The sequence below is a fragment of the Somniosus microcephalus genome, chromosome 4 (assembly GCF_052327205.1).
Source record: "Somniosus microcephalus isolate GS21.2 chromosome 4, FLI_Smic_1.0, whole genome shotgun sequence".
In the NCBI taxonomy this organism is placed as follows: Eukaryota; Metazoa; Chordata; class Chondrichthyes; order Squaliformes; family Somniosidae; genus Somniosus; species Somniosus microcephalus.
The window spans coordinates 310,817,388-310,837,972 of record NC_140990.1 but is presented as its reverse complement, the minus strand read 5'-3'; the positions used below and the strand labels follow the sequence as shown (position 1 = coordinate 310,837,972).

General features: G+C 48.9%; 1 protein-coding gene across 1 annotated transcript in view; it reads right to left on the bottom strand.

The window, feature by feature from the left end:
* Positions 1 to 20,585, bottom strand: part of LOC147120592 (protein mono-ADP-ribosyltransferase PARP14-like) — a 213,375-nt gene that overhangs the window by 109,203 nt on the left and 83,587 nt on the right. Inside the window, exons 7-9 of the mRNA XM_085986722.1 lie at positions 16,530 to 18,058; positions 11,557 to 11,608; positions 9,067 to 9,198 (exon numbers count right to left, since the gene is read on the bottom strand). Coding sequence (XP_085842848.1) covers positions 9,067 to 9,198; positions 11,557 to 11,608; positions 16,530 to 18,058 — 1,713 coding nt within the window. The remainder of the gene's footprint in view (positions 1 to 9,066; positions 9,199 to 11,556; positions 11,609 to 16,529; positions 18,059 to 20,585) is intronic.

Sequence of the window (20,585 nt, the reverse complement as noted above, 5' to 3'; positions counted from 1 at the left end):
GGGATCAGGTGAGCACTGTGCAGCCAATCAGGGGAGGGGAAACTTCATTCATGAGTTTGATAGTAAGAACTGTCAAACTCATGAAAAGTACGGGCGCCCAAAAGACTAGTTTAACTTTAAATAAAATTTAAAAAACATCCCAATAATTAAATAAACTATAAATAACTTTAAAAAACTTTTAAACAATTAATCAAATTTTTGAAAAAAATAATTTTTTAAGAAATCGGGTCTAAAAATAAACTTACCTTACTGTAATGTCCTTAAAAACAATAAAGCTGTGGAAAAAATGTTATAATTTTAAATAATAGACCACTTACCTTAAAGAATCAAGTCCTTATGCCTCCTTTTTATATGTCTAAAAAGTTCAGGCCCTTGCACACGGGCAAACCTGTCAAAAAGAAGGAAGTTCAACACGTGCGCGCAGAGTCCTGCGCACACGCGTTGGACCTCTGAACCCCTTGGAGGAAATGCCGGTTTCCCGCGCATGCGCTGTGCATGCTGAAATCCGGCACTTCCAACGGGCCCACGTGTGAGTACGCCGTCCGTGCTCATGCGTTGGGGCTGGAATTACTGGTAATATAGATGGAGAGGGATGGATGGAGGTGCAAAGTAAGTTGGTGTAAGTAAGGATGTGCAGGAGTAGGGTAGGGAAGGCAGAGTGATGGGGATGTGATGAGAGGCACAGCAGGATGAAGCAGATTGTGGCTTTGTACTCACCTTTCGTGATCTAATGAAATCATTGAAAGGTTTGCACCACTGCACCCAGGTCCTCCTGACGACATCCCTACTTGTGACCTCCTATACAATGTGCAACCAGGCTGTGTTGGTCTCCTGGGGAGGTCTCTTCCGCCCATGGGAAGGGAAGAGGACCTCCCTGTATGCTTTGGCTCCCTCCATAAGAACCTGGGTGCAGCCCTGCATCTCTGTGCAGTGATTGTCAGTGTATGCAGCATTTCAATGCTATAGGTCACTGACAGCAGAAACGTCACAAGGTGGCCATGGTCCCTTTAAGGAAACCGGCTCAAGGCGCATTATGAATGACGTCACCAGACCAGCTCCTTCTAATTGGGCCGGGAAACGCCCCCTTAAGGTTAGTTAATTTTCCAGAGCGGGATGGAGCCAGCAGTGGGGTCGGGACCTGCCACCAACATCGCCCGCCCTGAACCCGCCCAAGTAAGGAAAATCTTGGCCAAAAAGATGGGAAAGGAATATAGATAAAGTGAAAAGGCAATAATGTGACAGATTTTTTTAGAAATTCATACATGGGATGTGGGTGTCGCTGGCAAGGCCAGCATTTATTGCCCATCCCTAATTGCCCTTGAGAAGGTGGTGGTCAGCTGCCTTCTTGAACCGCTGCAGTCCGTGTGGTGATGGTACTCCCACAGTGCTGTTAGGGAGGGAGTTCCAGGATTTTGACCCAGCGATGATGAAGGAACGGCGATATACTTCCAAGTCAGGATGGTGTGTGACTTGGCAGGGAACTTGGAGGTGGTGGTGTTCCCATGCGCCTGCCGCCCTTGTCCTTCTAGGTAGAGCTCGTGGGTTTGGGAGGTTCTGTCGAAGAAGCCTTGGCAAGTTGCTGCAGTGCATCTTGTAGATGCTACACACTGCAGCCACAGTACGCCAGTGGAGGAAGGGCTGAATGTTTAAGGTGGTGGATGGGGTTCCAATCAAGTGGGCTGCTTTGTCCTGGATAGTGTCGAACTTCTTCAGTGTTGTTGGAGCTGCATTCATCCAGGCAAGTGGAGAGTGTTCCATCACACTCCTTAATTGTGCCTTGTAGATGGTGGAAAGGCTTTGGGAGTCAGCAGGTGAGACACTCGCCACAGAATACCTAGCCTCTGACCTGCTCTTGTTGCCATAGTATTTATGTGGCTGGTCCAGTTAAGTTTCTGGTCAATGATGACCCCCAGGATGTTAATGGTGGGGGATTCTGTGATGGTAATGCCGTTGAATGTCAAGGGGCGATGGTTAGACTCTTGCTTGTTGGAGATAGTCATTGCCTGGCACTTGTGTGGCGTGATGCCACTTATCAGCCCAAGCCTGAATGTCGTCCAGGTCTTGTTGCATGTGGGCATGGGCTGCTTCATTATTTGAGGAGTTGCGAATGGCACTGAACACTGTGCAGTCATCAGTGAACATCCCCACTTCTGACCTTATGATGGAGGGAAGGCCATTGATGAAGCAGCTGAAGATGGTTGGGCCTAGAACACTGCCCTGAGGAACTCTTGCAGCGTTGTCCTGGGGCTGTGATGATTGACTTTGAACCACCACAACCATCTTCCGTTGTGCTAGGTATAACTCCAGCCAGTGGAGTTTTCCCCCTGATTCCCATTGATTTCAATTTTACTAGGGCTCCTTGATGCCACACTCGGTCAAATGCTGCCTTGATGTTACTCTCAACTCACCTCTGGAACTCAGCTCCTTTGTCCATGTTTGGACCAAGGCTGTAATGAGGTCTGGAGCCGAGCGGTCCTGGCAAAACTCAAACTGGGCATCAGTGAGCAGGTTATTGGTGAGTAAGTGCTGCTTGATAGCACTGTTGATGACACCTTCCATCACTTTGCTGATGAGATGGTAAGTGACCTGACTGGATTTGTCCTACTTTTTGTGGACAGTGCATACCTGGGCAGTTTTCCATTTTGTCGGATAGATGCCAGTATTGTAGCTGTACTGGAACAGCTTGGCTAGAGGCGTGGCTAGTTCTGGAGCACAAGTCTTCAGCACGACAGCCGGGATGTTGTCGGGGCCCATAGCCTTTGCTGTATCCAGTGCGCTCAGCCATTTCTTGATATCACGTGGAGTGAATCGAATTGGCTAAAGACTGGCTTCTGTGATGGTGGGGACCTCAGGAAGAGGCCGATATGGATCATCTGCTCGGCACTTCTTGATTGTGGGTTCGCTTAGCCCTGTCTGTAGCATGCTGCTTCCGCTTTTTAGCATGCATGTAGTCTTGTGTTGCAGCTTCACCAGGTTGGCACCTAATTTTTAAGTAAACATGTTGCTGCTCCTGGCATGTTCCTCTACATTCCTTACTGAACCAGGGTTGGTCCCCTGGCTTGATGGTAATGGCAGAGTGAGGGACATGCTGGGCCATGAGGTTACAGATTGTGGTGGAAATCAATTTTGCTGCTGCTGATGGTCCACAGCATCTCATGGATGCCCAGTTTTAAGCTGCTAGATATGTTCTGAATCTATCCCATTTAGCAAGGTGGTAGTGCCACACAACACGATGGAGGGTGTCCTCAGTGTGAAGAAGGGACTTTGCCTCCACAATGACTGTGCGGTGGTCACTGCTCCCAATGCTGTCACAGACAGATGCATCTGCGGCAGGTAGATTGGTGAGGACGAGGTCAAGTAGGTTTTTCCGTCGTGTTGGTTCTCTCACCACCTGTCGCAGGCCCAGACTGGCAGCTATATCCTTCAGGACTCGGCCAGCTCGGTCGGTAGTGCTGCTACCGAGCTATTCTTGGTGATGGACATTGAAATCCCCCACCCAGAGTCCAGTCTGTGACCTTGCTATTCTCAGTGTTTCTTCCAAGTGGTGTTCAACATGGAGGAGTACTGATTCATCAGCTGAGAGAGGGCGGTAGGTAGTAATCAGCAGGAGGTTTCCTTGCCCATGCTTGACCTGAAGCCATGAGATTTCATGGGGTCCGGAGTCACTGTTGAGGACTCCCAGGGCCATTCCTTCCCGACTGTATACCACTGTATAATGTGGGGAATGTTAGGTGACTCGCTGTGGTAGGAAGAATAGTAAACAGAATATTTTTTAAATGGTGAGAAACTTAATTGTTGGTGTTCGGAGAGATTTAGGTGTCTTCATACAGGAAACACAGAGAGTTAGGGTGCAGGTACAGCAAGCAATTAGGAAGGCAAATGGCATGTTGGTCTTTACATAAGAACATAAGTCGTAGGAGCAGGAGTAGGTCATTTGGCCCCTCAAGCCTGCTCCGCCATTCAATAAGATCATGACTGATCTGATCTTGGCCTCAACTCCACTTCCCCGCCCTCTCCCCATAACCCTTGACTCCCTTATTGTTCAAAAATCTGTCTATCTCCACCTTAAATATATTCAATGACCCAGCCTCCACAGCTCTCTGGGGAAGAGCATTCCAAAGATTCATGACCCTCTGAGAGAAGAAATTCCTCGTCATTTCTGATTTAAAAGGGTGCCCCATGAAATTATGCCCCCTAGTTCTAGATTCCCCCACGAGGGGAAACATCCTCTCTGCATCTACCCTGTCAAGCTCCTTCAGAATCTTGTATGTTTCAATAAGATCCCCTCTCATTCTTCTAAACTCCAATGAGAATAGGCCCAACCTGCTCAACCTTTCTTCATAAGACAACCCTTTCATCTCAGGAATCAACCTCGTGAACCTTCTCTGAACTGCCTCCAATGCAAGTATATCCCTCCTTAAATAAGGAGACCAAAACTGCACGCAGTACTCCAGGTGTGGTCTCACCAACGCCCTGTACAGTTGTAACAGGACTTCCCTACTTTTATACTCCATTCCCTTTGCAATAAAGGCCAACACTCCATTTGCCTTCCTAATTACTTGCTGTACCTGCATGCTAACTTTTTGTGAATCATGAACAAGGACCCCCAGATCCCTCTGTACCTCAGCATTTTGTAATCTCTCCCCATTTAAATAATAATTTGCTTTTTTATTTTTCCTACCAAAGTCCATCTGCCAGATTTTTGCCCACTCACTTAGCTTATCTATATCCCTTTGGAGATTCTTTGCGTCCTCCACACAATTTGCTTTCTCATCTATCTTTGTATCATCAGCACATTTGGCTACATTACACTCAGTCCCTTCATTCAAGTCATTAATATAGATTGTAAATAGTTGAGGCCCCAGCACTGATCCCTGTGGCACCCCACTAGTTACAGTTTGCCAACCCGAAAATGACCCATTTATCCCGACTCAGTTTTCTGTTAGTTAGCCAATCCCCTATCCATGCTAATATATTACCCCCAACCCCGTGAGCTCTTATCTTGTGTAGTAACCTTTTATGTGGCACCTTATCGAATGCCTTCTGGAAATCCAAATACACGACATCTACTGGTTCACCTTTATCCACCCTGCTCATTACATCCTCAAAGAACTCTAGCAAATTTGCCAAACATGATTTCCCTTTCATAAAACCATGCTGATTCTGCTTGACTATATTATGATTTTCTAAATGTACTGCTATCATTTCTTTAATGATGGACTCCAGCATTTTCCCAATGACAGATGTTAGGCTAACTGGTTGATAATTGCCTGCTTTCTGTCTCCCTCCTTTCTTAAATAGGGGCATTAGATTTGCGTTTTTTCAGTCCGCTGGGACCTCTCCAGAATCCAGGGAATTTTGGTAGATTGCAACCAATTGCAAGGGGGTGGAGTATAAGAGTAAGGAAGTCTTGCTACAGTTGTACAGGGCTTTGTTGAGACCACACCTGGAGTATTGTGCAGAGTTTTGGTCTCCTTATCTGAGAGACAATATACATGCCTTTGAGGCAATGCAACAAAGGTTCACTAGATTGATCCCTGTGATGAGGAGGTTGTCCTGTGAGGAGAGATTGAGTATATTGGGACTATGCTCTCTGGAGTTTAGAAGAATGAGAGGTGATCTCATTGAAACATATAAGATTCAGAGGGGCTTGACAGGATAGATGCTGAGAGGTTGTTTCCCCTGGCTGTAGAGTCTAGAACTTGGGGGCATATTGGTATTCAGAGGGACCTGGGTGGCCTTGTACACAAATCACTGAAAGTTAACATGCAGGTACAGCAAGCAATTAGGAAAGGAAATGGTATGTTGGCCTTTATTGCAAGAGGATTTGAGTATAAGAGTAAAGACGTCTTACTGCAATTATATAGGGCCCTGGTGAGACCACACCTGGAGTATTGTGTACAGTTTTGGTCCCCTTACCTAATGAAGGATATACTTGCCATAGAGGGAGTGCAATAAAGGTTCACCAGACTGATTCCTGAGATGGGGGGGTTGTCCTATGAGGAGAGATTGAATAGGCTAGAGTATAGAAGAATGAGAGGTGATCTCATTGAAACATACAAAGTTCTTACAGGGCTTGACAGGGTAGATGCAGGGAGGATGTTTCCCCTGGCTGGGGAGTCTAGAACCAGGGGTCACAGTCTCAGAATAAGGGGTCGGCCATTTAGGACTGAGATGAGGAGAAATTTCTTCACTCAGAGGGTGGTGAATCTTTGGAATTCTCTACCCCAGAGGGCTGTGGAGGCTCAGTCGTTGAGTATATTCAAGACAGAGATCAATACATTTTGGGATATTAAGGGAATCAAGGGATATGAGGATAGAGCGGGAAAGTGGAGTTGAGGTAGAAGATCAGCCATGATCTTATTGAATGCCGGAGCAGGCTCGAGGGGCCGAATAGTCTACTCCTGCTCCTATTTCTTATGTTCTCAAAATGCTCACACTTCTCCCCCATTGCCAACCCTGCAGTCAGAGCCCCAGATGCCTCCTCGGACAGCAATGGCTGAGTCTGACCCTGCACAGTCGCAGGAAGAGCAAACTTTGGCGGGGCCATCACAAGCTCCAAAACCGAAAGGACGTCTGCCAAGAGTGTCTAAGCAGTCAAGCAGGTAAGTGAGCAGACTGCCTCTACCTCTGCTGAATCCACAGGGGTAGCACCTCATAGAAGCACGCGTAAGAGAAAGATGACACACAAGTAGATTCACAAGTTTAGCCACTTGGGTGTTTTATTCAATGTTTCTGTAAAGTTTCTGTTAGTGTGATGTCACACATAAAAATCTTTACTTCAACACTTTGGGACCTTGGGACAAAATTGTGTGCACCTTTGGATGTGGCTTAGTGAGTTGGAGTGAATGGTGACACATATGGTGGTCCAGCAATGGTGGTCAGTGTGAAAGGAATGGCTTGGTCATTGTAGGGATGCTTTATGGTGTTGCTGTGGGGTGGTGCAGCAAGCGGCAGCCATATGGGTGTACTGCTTAAAGTTAAGTAAATCTGGCCATGATGAGCCCTTCACTGGCCTCCCAGGCAGCAATGTGCTCGGGTGCTGGTGGGATCTGGACTGCAGGTACCTCCTGCTCCTCCTCCTCATCTTCCAGCTGATGATTCTCCCCCTCCTCCTCCTCTGAAGCGGCTGTGTGCTTAGGGCCTTGCTCCTCATGCAGTGCTAATCCTCGCTGCTGTGCTATGTTGTGCAGGACGCAGCAGACCACGACGATTCTGGAGACCCTGGCTGATGCGTACTGAGGGGCTCTTCCAGATCTGTCAAGGCATCTGAAGCGCATTGTCAGCATGCCTATTGTCTGCTCTATGACACATCTGGTGGAAATGTGGCTTTCATTATATCTCTCCTGGGCCTCAGTACTTGGCCTCCTCAAGGGTGTCATAAGCCACGTCTTCAGTGGATAGCCCTTGTCTCCAAGCAGCTAGCCAGAAGTCTGTTTGGAGGAGCAAAGAGCTGAGGGAGGGCGGACTGGCGCAGCACGAAAGAGTTGTGGCAGCTGCCAGGGAATTTGGCGCAAACATGCATGATGATCTTCCTATGGTTGCAGACGAGTTGCACATTGAGGGAGTGAAAGCCCTTGCGGTTGACAAAGACTTCTGGGTGATGTGGGAGTGCCCCGATGGCCACATGTGTGCAGTTGATGATGCCCTGCACCCGTGGGAAGCCAGCCAGAGCGGCAAAGCTGAGCGCCCGCTCAGTAACACTGGCTACATCGGTGGCAAAGTTGATATAATTGGCTGACTTGTCAAAGAGGACATCGGTGACCTGTGTGATGCATCTGTGGGTGGCGACTGCGAGATGCTGCAATTGTCTGCTGCAGATCCCTGGAAAGAGCCTGAGGCGAAGAAGTTGAGGGCGCTCGTGACTTTGACAGCCACTGGTAAGACGTGTCCACCCGCTCCTCTGGGCTGCAGGTCTTGCTCCAGCAATCTGCAAATGTCTGCGATGACCTGATGCGATCGCCTGAGCGTCCTTTGGCATTGGTGCTCAGTCATGTTGAGGAGGCTCATCCTCTGCCTGTATACCCTGTGTTGGGGGTACCGCCTACAGCACGGTGCAGCCCTGCACTGATGCCCTCTGTCCTGTGCAGTGGCAGGTGGTTGAGGAGAAGGTTGGTGGTGTTGATTTTGGTGCTGCTGGTGTGCCTGGTGCTGCTGGTGTTGGGGCTCATCGTGGTCTGATTCTGAGGACCAGGTGAGACAGTATAAATGACACACATGCTGATGGAATAGATGGCAGGTCAAGTAGAGATGATAGAAGCAATCTGTCGATGATATGATGGCTTCTAACAATGAGGTGACACTGAATGACACTTGCAGTCTGTAGGAAGCTAAATCTGTGCTGGGAATGCAGTCAGCAACAGCTTCTGCCTGAGGAAAGTGATCATCTGTGAGGTGGGAGTTTTTATTGTACTTTCCATGCTGTGCCGAATCAGCTGGATCAATGGCTACTCAACTCCCGCCTCCGGTTGACAGACGTGGTTCCCGAACTGCGTGATTCCCGTGGTCAGCCAGGGAAATTTAAAGGTAGGTTTCAAAGGACTCTTAAAGGTCTGTCAACTACCTGATAATGATTTAAATTAGCTCGCCCCCCTCTGCCGTTCAGGTCTCTGCCGCGCCAGCAATCGCATCCGATGGAAAGGCTTGTGGGGGAGGGATGATGGTGGGTTTCTGATATGGCAAATTTCCCACCCGACCCGCCTCCAATCACGCCTGCACGGACCCCAGAAAATTCCGGCCTACCTTTTATGGGCTCTTCTGGCCCCGAATCCTCATCCTGCTACCACAATGGCTACCTCATGCAGGCCTCTGGTTAAAATAACAGTCATACCCCGATGATGTAATCGGAGCCTGATCTGCATATTTAAAGAAGAACCCCACCAGTTTCTGGCAAGTGTCCTTCCTGCTGCTCAGATGAACAGGTTAAAATTGGAACCTGCGGGAAAGACCCACGGGCGATTTTAACTGCCCGCCCAGTTTCCGCCAAGGTTAAAATTGCCCCAGATTTTGGCAAGTTTACCGCTTAGTTTGCTATTAATATTTAGATTGATTATTTCTTAAACTTACCAGAAGTTAAGTCCAAAGTGTTGTTGGTAGAATTTACTATGGCATCTGTACTTTCTTGGGCGATATCACCATTTTTCAGTTCTACTGTTACCCCACCTATTTGTACTGTTGGGACTGGTGATAGTTTAGACACTGCAGAGAGATCACAGAATAGTTACTCTAAAACAAAGTAATATATGGTTCACGTATGTAACATAGTTAAACATTAAGCATTTTTGAGGTGGAATCTTAGATGGCAGTGAATTACAAATTTTTCATGATATTCACAATTTGTTTATATTTTTTAAATGTTTCAAAGGTGCAGCCCTCATGTACTTAGGATTACGTAGGATATACATTTGGCCCAACCAGTCCATGCCGGTGTTTATGCTCCACTCGAGCCTCCTCCCGTCTCTCCTCATCTAACTCTATCAGCATAACCCTCTATTACCTTCTCCCTCATATGCTTATCTAGCTTAGTCTTAAATGCATCTAAAGTATCCGCTTCAACCCACTCCCTGTGGTAGCGAGTTCCACATTCTCACCACTCTCTGGGTAAAGAAGTTTCTTCTGAATTCCCTATTTGATTTCTTGGGGACTATCTTATATTGATGGCCTTATAGTTTTGCTCTTCTCCATAAGTGAAAATACTCTCTCTCTCTACTCTATCAAAACATTTCATAATTGTAAAGACCTCTATTAGGTCACCCCTCAGTCTTCTCTTTTCAAAGAGACCCAGGCTGTTCATCCTTCCCTGATAGGTATAACCTTGCATTTCTGGTATCATCCTTGTAAAAAATTTTTTGCACCCTCTCCAGTGCCTTTTTATAATTGTACGCAGTACTCCAAGTGTGGTCTAACCAAGGTTCGATACAACTTCAGCATAACTTCTCTACTTTTCAATTCTATCCCTCTAGAAATAAACCCTAGTGCTTGGTTTGCTTTTCTTAATGCCTTATTTAACCTGCATCACTACTTTTAGTGATTTGTGTATTTGTACTCCGAGATCCCTTTGCTCTTCTACCCCATTTAGATTCTTATTTTCCAAATATGTGCCCTCCTTATATTTCTTACCAAAATGTAATAGCTCACATTTATCTGTATTGAAATTCGTTTGCCAATTAAATGCCCATTCTGCAAGTTTATTAATGTCTTCTTGTAATTTCTTGCAGTCCTCCTCAGTATTGACTATCCACCTCCCTCCCAATTTGGTGTTATTTGTAAATTTAGAAATTGTGTTTTTGATTCCAAAGTCTAAATCATTAATTATAAATTGTGAACAACATTGGTTCCAGCACTGATCCTTGTGAGACCTCACTTCCCACCTTCTGTTACTCTAAATAGCTGCACTTTATCCCTACTCTCTGCTTTCTGACTTGAAGCCAGCTAGCTATCTATTCTGCTACTTGTCCCCTGACTTCACAATCTCTGACCTTGTTCATCAGTCTATTATGTGGTACCTTATTGAAGGCCTTTTGGAAATCTAGATAAATTACATCAACTGCATTACCCTTATCTACTCTCTCTGTTACATTTTCAAAGAATTCAAAGAGGTTGGCCAAGCAAGGCTTTTCTTTTAAAATCCATGCTGACGATTCATTATTACATTTTTGGCTTCGAAATGTTTTTCTGCTTTCTAAACTAGCTGTGTATAAATTAAATATGTATGTCTACATATATAGTGGGCGCAAAATTCGATTATGCCCCGTTTGGGGGCGGTAACCAAATTAAGGCCAGACATTTAGCGCCTGGGGCGGAAGTACCGCCCCAGCCGCTAAATTCGGCTTAATACCCCGCACAGGAAGTGGAACACAATCTTGGGCGCTCCACTTCCTGGTTGGGTGGTAACCGAGGCGATGTCGAGGCGCAATCGGCAAAGCTCCACGGAGGCTCCGCGAAGTGCTGCCGCATTTCAACTCACCTCCCCTTCAGTTAAAGGGGAGGGCTGTTGTGCACTCTGCAGGGCCTCCGATGTCTCCAACTAGGCCACCAGGGTGGCATGGTGCCATGGTAGCAGCCTGGCGCCGAGACGCAGTGCCAGGCTGCGCGATGGCGGCCAGGACCATGCCACAACACACCATAGAGGGCCGACCAGGGGGTCGGTCAAAAGAAGAAAATGGCAGCGCGGGTCGCGGCTGCACCTCCCCTTTAAATACTGCCCCGCAAGCGGAGGTCGGCCCGGCTCACGACCCGTGAGGCTGGTGCTGATACCAGCCACAGTAACATTGCAGGGCACAGCCGAATTTCTGCCGCGGGGCGGTAAGGGGACATGGCGCACGGCGATGACGTCAGCGCCTGAGGCACGGCGGCCGGGGTGCTACCGGTGGGGATGCGGCGCTATCGGGTAACGCCTCAGCAATGCCCCGCCGAATTTTTTGAGATGCGCTTTGTTTGGCTCCCCCCCCCATGTCGATAAGCCCTTTGCGCCCCGTTAGCGCCCCCTTCCCCCCCCCCCGGAGGTGCTAACAGCAGGCATAAAGGAGCCGAATTTCTAGCCCTAGTATGTCTTACCTTGGGTAAAAGACAATGCTGGCCTGAGGACTTGTTTCTGTTGTTCAGCAACCTGATCAGCAAAAGAAAAATTGTTAAACAGACAGGGGTGAATATTTTACCAACAATGCTTTTTTTCCTGCAATTTGTTCTGAATATCGATCGATTATATAAAATATATTGGGCTAGATTTTCAGTATAGGCAGTTTTGGGGCGCTAACCTTAGCGCCCGCCCGAAGTTAGCGCCCGCCCCAAAGTAGCGCCCCGTTGCCGGGAATTCAGTGGCTTCGCCCTAAGAGGTTGGTGGAGCGCTAAAAGAGGCGTTCCACTACTATCTTTAGGCGCTAAGCCGGCGGTCCAGAGGGATAGCGCCCAGGCGGGGCGCAGCGCGGGTGCGGTCATTTTTGGACTGACAGCAGACCCCGTGGCGCCGACCAGCTCTTAAAGGGGGAAGGGACGAATTGGTCTGCTGCCACGCCCTGCACACTGCAGCCTTGCAAAGAGGCCTCAACACTGCTGCTCAGCCCCAGGGAGTCATGGCAACGCCAGAGAAGGCCCGTCAGCGTGCCCTGCGCTTCTCAGAGGGTGATCTGGACATAATGGTCACAGCTCTGGAGGTGAGGCGCAAGATCTTGTTCCCAGAGAGTGGGAGGAATCCAACCCACCACGACTACACCAAAGCCTGGAAGCAGATCGCCCAGAGGGTGACGTTCACCGGCGATGCCCCCAGGACCCACAAACAATGTCGTAAAAAATACAACGACCTGACCAGGATTGTCAAGGTGAGTAGCCTTTCCAGTCTCCTCCTCATTCTTGCATGTACACCTGACATGATGGGCAAAGGGAGCTGAAAGTCCGATTGGCCAGCCCTCAGCCAGCAGCATTGGGACAGTCATGAGCATCAAATGGCCATTCGGCACTCTACACTTTGGCCAAGCTATTCCACCATGGGAGGCTGTGCACACTACATCAGGGCTTCACTCTGGCCAAGCTATTCCACCATGGGAGGCAGTGCACACTACATCAGGGCTTCACTGCGCACTTACAGCCCGTCCTTTCTCTTGCAGGCTAAAGTAGCGTTTAATCGCCAGGCCCGTGCCAGGGGTGGCCGCGCCAAGCTGCAGAAGCTCGCTCGGCTGGAGGAGCGCGTGTGTGTGCTCATGGGAGCCCGTGTGATTGTCCCCACAGCGTGCGGTGTATCCGACCCTCCACTGCCCGGCAATGGTAAGGACCTCGCCTTTTGGCCCTCTCGCGTCGCACTGGCCCATCCGAGCTACCTCCTTTGCCACTGTCCCACCAATGCGCTGAATCCCACCAGTCCTAACTCCCTCGCTGACGCCGTCTCCTCACTCTGAAGCTACTCTTGTGCATTCCTGCTTTCAGCTGGTGACGACCAGGACCCTGAAGCTGCCAGTGACAGCACCTCCGACCAGGAGGAGGAGGAGGAGCAAGCCGGACCTTCGGGGGAACAGTCACATCCCGCAGGAGAGGAGGAAATGCTTGACACCTCCTCACTGGACGAGTGCCTGGAGGAACTGTCGCAGGGCAATGCAGCTTCTGGGACCAGTGGCGTCCAGCCACCCAGCAGCCGTGCGCGTGGCCCGCGGCCTTCCCCCCAAAGGGGGGAAGGATCAGAGGGGAGTGCTGCTGCTCGGCACACTCGCCGTCACCAACGCGGCAAGGGTCCCCTAGTTCGGCCCCCTCCTCCCCAGCGGGAGAGTCGCGACTCCAGTCCGGACACCTTCACTTCGGAGGAGGTGCGGAAGCTGGGTAAGATGGCCGACGACTCGGACCGGCGACACACGGAGCTCATGAGCGTGGTGGGGCGCATACCTGAGGCCATCGAGTCGCTGGCGACCAGTGTGCGCGAGTTCGGGGCAGCAACTGCCGTGAGTGGCCGCATGCTGACTGATGCCGTCAAGACCCTGGCGGATGTGATGCGCGCGCACACCAGGACCACAGGGGCACTCACTGCTGCCACACGCGCTGTCTCAGGCAGGCATCGCCAGGGCAGCCGCCGCGCTGGACCATCCCAGCAAGCCGCCCGTCGGCTGATTGCTGCGGATCCTGCAGTGCGGGCCTGGCCGAGTGCCACCGCACCAGCCAGCGCATCCCAGACGCCAGCTGGCCCACATTGCGCCATCCGTCGCCGCCATTCCCCCACTGGGGCGTCAAGGGCAAGCGGCTGCAGCTGATGGTGGCCAGGCTCAGGTGCGCCACTCAGCAGACGGCCCCTCGAGGCCCAAACGCCGTGTAGGCCGCCCCCCAGCGGCATCTGGCGGAAGGGCATCTGAGCCTCAGGCACCTTCCCCCAGCCTCGCAGCAGCCCTCTGCTCCTCCTCCTCCTCCTCCTCCTCATGCTCCTCCTGCTCCTCCTCCTGAGGTGCTGGTCCAACGTCAGGTGGCAGTGCCTGAGTCCTGCGGATAGCCAGGTTGTGTAGCATGCAGCAAACCACCACAAATTGGGAGACCCGGTCCGGCGAATACTGGAGAGCTCCTCCGGAGCGATCAAGGCAGCGGAACCGCTGCTTGAGGACCCCAATAGTTAGCTCGATGATGTTGCGGGTGGTTTGATGGCTCTCGTTGTAGGCCTCTTCAGCAGCGGTCCTGGGCGCGCGGAGCGGGGTCATGAGCCAGGTGCACAAAGGATAGCCTTTCTCCCCGATGAGCCATCCTCTTGGGGGAGGCTGTGCCTGGAACATGTCATGCACAGTACTCTGCCGCAGGATAAAGGCATCGTGGCTGCTGCCTGGGAAGCTGGCATTGACTGCCATGATGCGCTGCTTGTGGTCACATACCAGCTGCACATTCAGAGAATGGTAGCCCTTCCTGTTGCGATACTGCTCGCCATGCTCCAGAGGGGCCCGCAAAGCCACATGCGTACAGTCAATGGCGCCCTGCACCAAGGGGAATTCCCCGAGTCTGGCAAATCCCAATGCGCGCTGATGCTGGCTCTCGAGGGCCATGGGGAAGGAGATGAATTGGCTTCTCCTTCTGAACAGTGCTTCGGTCATGTGGCGGATGCAGCGATGCGCGCCATACTAGGAGATGTTTGCTATGTCCCCAGCAGCGTATTGGAAGGAGCCGGTGGCATAGAAGTTCAATGCCACCGTCACCTTCACTTCCACCGACAGAGACGTCCTGCACCTGAGCTTTGGCCGCAGATCTCGGCGAAGCAGGTGGCAGATCTCTGCAATCACCTCCTTTCGGAATCAGAGCCTTCTAACACATCGCGCGGCACTCATGTTTAGGTAGGAGCGCTGCTGGCGGTATAGCCTGACTGGGTAAGGCCTACGTGGCCGACGCCTGTAGCCCCCTCTGCCTCTAGCCAGGGCTGCCCCTCTCACAATGCGTCTGCGAGCCCTACGGACATGGCGCTGCAGCTGCGCGTTGGCACCCCATGCAGCCTCCATCAAATCCTGGCAAACAGTCTAATTTCCAAATGGCCACTTGCAGCGCTATGGCCTGAGTCCAAAAATACCTGGCTCTTGCTGCTTGAAACCAGTTAGCTATCCTCCTTGTTGTGTCTCCAGAAATGCGTTGCACAAGACTGTTTTCTGAAAAAAGGCTGGCATTTATACTGGAGAGGACGTTCCCTTTAATTAGCGCCCCCCGGGGCCCGCGCTGGTTGTGTTGCGTTCCTTTTTCCAAACGCTCCGGCCGCCCGCTGCACAATGGGGCGGTCCGACTGAAGTTTGCAATCGGGGCGGCCAAAGGGCGTTGCACGAGGATGTGACGTCATTTTCTGCGCGCGCATCCGGGCGGGCGCTAAAATTTGCGCCGGCGCTAACGGGCAACTTAATTTGGGGTGGGGCGCAAACTGCGCTGCGCCCGGGCGCTACACGCATAGCGCCCGAAAATCACTTCTCTTAAGGCGCTAACTGCTGGCGCAAGCAACTGAAAATCTAGCCCTAACTTTCTTGAAGAGATGCATACCACCTGCCCTGGTGCTTGGGTCCCCATTTGCTTTATAACTTTACCAATCTTGTTCTGAATATCACAGCCTCCAATAGCTAGAACCTGACGTAATAAAGACTCATTACGCACTTGGTTGTACATAAAGCAAGGCTTTAATCGACTTGTAACAAAACATGGAGGTCTAGTTAGTAGTCACTAGCTTCCTGTTTCCAGACTGTCTCTGGCCAAGGTGGGCCCACGCCCGAGTATTTATACTCCTCGGGCGGTGCCCTCAGCTGGCCGTTCAGTAGTACTTCTTGAGTTACTTCTTGTAGAAGTTGCGATTTATGACAGAACCTTTGCAAACGTAGGCCTTGATATTAACCACCCTCCACACCCCACCTCCCACAGACGGGTCGGGGTCGCGGGGAGGGGGTTTAAAGAGTAAAATACGGGGAACATGACGCCAACCCTCCACATTTTTTATGGTGGAGAAGTGGGACAGCTAATTGACATATCTAAATTGGGCCCCCACAGTGCAATTGGGTGCCCAATTTAACATTCACTGCTGCTGCATGGGCTTCCCAGTGGATCGGGAAACCCAAAAGTGAAAAGGGAGACGGGAACTGCCAGCTCCACGAAGTAAGTGCCTATTTTCAGCACTCTTTGAGGGCCAGGAGGAGCAGGTATGCTCCCTCTGGCCCCTCAAGGAAGCCTTCAGCCTCCTCCCGCCCGATAGCCAGCCTAATGTTCCCTCCACCCAACTCGGACCTCCCAATTGCTGGGGACCATCCCCAAGGGTCCTTGGCTGTGGCCTCCTGCCACTGATGTTCCCTCCCACCCACCTGCCAGGCAGTCCATTCGGCTGGCTGCCGGCCAGGAAACAGAGCTAACAAATATTAATGAGGTCCTGCCGTTAAGGCCTTTCCGGGTTCTTTAGCCGTTCAGGCCTCACCCGCACCCTCCTCACCTCCCTGTAAATATTGAGGCCTTGGTGTCTAGGCCTAGGCAATTATTTACTGGGTACAAAAGTTCATCTGACATTTAGTATAATTTGCTAGATGGATAAGTTGAAGTTGATAGTTGTGTACACTTACAGGTTTTGGGAGGCTTGACGAACCCTGGTGTACTTCCTCGGTTTTAATTAACAACATACACCCATGTCCTTTAGCCTTGACTTGTAGAGTGTCCTTGTGCTTAGAGAGGACTGTGGCCTCTCCTGGTTTGTGGTAAATGTAGGTTTCTGACTGAATCAATGATAACTTAACCATAATAGCAGAAACTGCCTCATTTATATGCTCTGCTGCACCAAATACTTTTAAACCTGGAGAAGCCGTTCTGGTATACGTTATGGTGACACCTTTGTTTTGGATTTCAGGCAATTCTGTGAGAATCAAGGAACTTTCCATATAGTCTACTTGCATCACTGTGGCAGGAATGAGCTGTGTGATCACCTGCTTATTGTCCAGATAACTATTTAGTATTTTTGCAACTTCTGCAACAATGCCTGAAAATCCTACAATTATTATGGCAGCTGGATTCTTCTCCTCTATGATTCTGCAGCCCTCACTGCTTGACTGGATATCAGATTTCAAATCATTAAGCAACCTTTTCCATTCGTCAACTTCAGAGGCTTCGATTTGCTGTGGAGTGAAGTCAATTCTTACTTCCTGGAACAACTGCTTTATTTTATCTTCTACTTTCTTTACATCTGCCTTGACAGCCAAGAGTTCAACAGACTGTCTACGCACCAGTGTGGCCTTGATGTCATTTTGAATGAAGTGAGTTTGCACAAATTTCTTGAGGACCAGCGATTTTATAAAATCTTCCATGTGTGAAGACTGATTGAGAGGCTTCCTTTCTAACTGGGACTGAAACTGGATGATGAATTTTTGAGCTCGGCTAACTTTCTCTTTCAATCCTTTCAGCTTTAAGACTGGGGGAGCGACGTTGGTGGATATTTCCACAGAGGAAACGGTGTCTTTGACATGACTTTGCAGAAACTCCAACTCCTCGAGACTTTCCAATGGAATCTGCTCTTCGACAGTATTCCGCTCATCCTCTAATTCTTTGTTTGCCTTTTCCAATATTCCTTGTAGTTTTCTGGAAGTGTCTGAAACTTTACTTTGTTCCCCAACAACAACAATCTTGTCTTCTGTAGAACAGTAAAGGACATCAAAGCCAGGTGCCTTTAGTCCTCTGCTTTCGTTCTTCACTTTTTCCCACAAGTCTTTATCTGTTGGAAAGTCTCTGAAGTCAAACTTCCCGATGAATTTCCAAATTGCCTCTTCTGCATGCTTCTTCCAGTCCTTAGCAATTTTGTAGCACAACAATATATTTGCATCAAAAGAAGGCTTCAGAATCATTTGCTTTGAATTTGGAGAGTCTGTAAAGGTAATGTCACAATAAACATCCTTTGAAATTTCTTCTAACTCTTGGTTATAGAGACGAGTCTTCTGGATGTAGTTTAGAAGTGAGGGATTGATGCAAATGTCACATTGTTCAGGCTGTTTGATTTTCGGACCATTAACCCCATACAAAGATAGTTGCAGTCCATGGTAATAGTGACTAACAGTCAACTGAAGACCTTTTAGGGAATGTTTCCTTTCAGTGACTCTTTTTACCACTGCAAAAATACAATTGGAAGAAACCAAACAATTTTAGTGAGTAGAAATAGATGTATCTATTATCTATCTATTCCTGTGTCATATTCCAGAATGTCGCACTTGTTACAGATGCAAAACATTTTTATTTGAAGAGAAAGCCAGTCATTTCATGCCAGGCCCTTCTTACCTGGAGGTTTGGTCTCCGTATCACAGGAATTATACCAAATTATTGAAGGGAGTCCTGAGCAATGCCTCAATACAGATTTCTGAACTTTAGAGCACTGAGTTCCAAGGAACAATTGTTTACTCTGCGACTTTGCTCTCTGGCAACCAGCAGGAGGGGGAAGGGCATGATTGGGGTCTTTTCAGATGTTGCAGGTATGGTTAATTTGGATCCGGGAATGCCATAGAGTCATAACAGCACAGAAAGAGGCCTTTCGGCCCATCGAGTCCATGCCGGCTCTCTGTAGAGCAATCCAGTCAGACCCATTCCCCTGCTCTATCCCCATAGTCTTGCAAGTTTATTTCCATTAAGTGTCTATCCAGTCTCCCTTTGAAAACATTGTTTGTGTTCCCTTTCCACCACTTCCGTTGGCAGCGAATTCCAGGTCCTCACCACTCGCTGTGTAAAAAGGTTTTTCCTCACGTCCCCCCTGTATCTCTTGCCCAAAGCCTTAAATCGGTGTCCCCTAGTCCTTGTACCATCAACTAGTGGGAACAGCCTTTCCCCGTCTAGCCTATCCAAAGCCATCATAATCTTGGACTCCTCTATCAAATCACCCCACAACCTCCTTTGCTCTAATGAAAACAAATCCAGCTTCTCCAACCTGTCATTTTAGCTAAGATCCCCCATCCCCGGAACCATTCTGGTAAATCTCCTCTGCACCATCTCAAGTGCCTTCACATCCTTCCTAAAGTGTGGTGACCAGAACTGGACGCAATACTCCAGTTGTGGCCTAAGCAGCGCTTTATAAAGGTTCAGCATAACTTCACTACTTTTGTACTCAATACCTCTATTTATGAAGCCCAAGATCCCATATGCTTTGCTAACCACTCTCTCAATATGCCACCTTCAGGGACCTATGCAAATTATAACCCCCAGGTCCCTCTGTCCCTGCACACTCTTTAAAACTGTTCCATTAAGTGTATATTGCCTCTCCCTGGTCCTTCTGCCAAAATGCATTACCTCACACTTCTCTGTATTAAATTTCATCTGCCACTTGTCTGCCCATTCTGCTGGCCTTTCTATATCCTGCTGCCGTTGATTAGTATCACCATCACTGTTTGCCACACAACCAAGTTTGGTGTCATCGGCAAATTTAGAAATTCTACTCTGTATTCCAATATCCAGGTCATTTATACATATTTATTTATATATATCCTTAAGCCAATTCCTTATCCAAGCTGCCACTGACCCACCTATTCCATGAGCCTCAATTTTGTTAACCAGCCTTCTATGAGGTACTTTGTCAAACGCCTTTCGAAAATCCATGTAGGCAACATCCATTGCATTCCCTTCAACAATCCTCCCTGTTAGTTCATCAAAAAATTCAATTAGATTAGTCAAACACGACCTGCCTTTTACAAATCTGTGTTGGCTCTCCTTAATTAGCTTAAACCTCTCCAAGTGCCTGTTAATTTTTTCCTTGATTATTGTTTCTAAAACTTTATCCACCACTGATGTTAAACTGACCGGCCTGTAGTTACTAGAATTGTCCTTACACCCTTTCTTGAACAATGGTGTCACATTTGCCACTTTCCAATCCTCAGGCACCTCCCCTGTATATAGGGAAGTTTGGAAAATTATGGCAAGGCCTTCCATTATCTCCTCCCCCAATTCTCTTAGCAACCTGGGATGCAAGCCATCTGGACCAGGCGACTTATCCACTCTAAGCATACCCAGCCTTTCTAATACATCCTGTCTACAATTTTCACCCCTTCCATTGCATCTACCTTTTCCACTTCTACTGATATTTTGTCAGCATCCACCTCCTTAGTAAACACTGATACAAAGTATTCATTGAGTACTCTAGCCTTGCCCTGCACCTCTAAGCATATATCACCTTCTTTGTCCCTAATAGGCCCCACCCCACCTCTTACTACCCACTTACTGTTTACATGTCAGCAGAAGATTTTTGGGTTCCCTTTTATGTTAATCGCCATTCTACTCGCATATTCTCTCTTTGCCAATCTTATTTTCATCTTCACTTCCCCTCTCAACTTATTGCATTTGGTCTGGTTCTCCCTTGAAGAATTCACCTGACATTCATCATACACCCTCTTTTTTTGTTTCATCATCTTCTCTATCTCCCTTGTCATCTAAGGAGCCCTTGCTTTGGTTCCCTTCCCTCTTGTTGGAATGTACCTAGCCTGTACTTGGAACATCTCCTCCTGAAAGATCTCCCATTGTTCCGTTACAGTTTTTCCTGTCAGTCTTTGGTTCCATTTTACTCTGGCTAGTTCCTTTTGCATCCCATTGAAGTTAGCCCTATTCCAGTTTAGAAGTTCCACTCTAGATTGTTCCTTGCTCCTCTCCATTGCTAATCT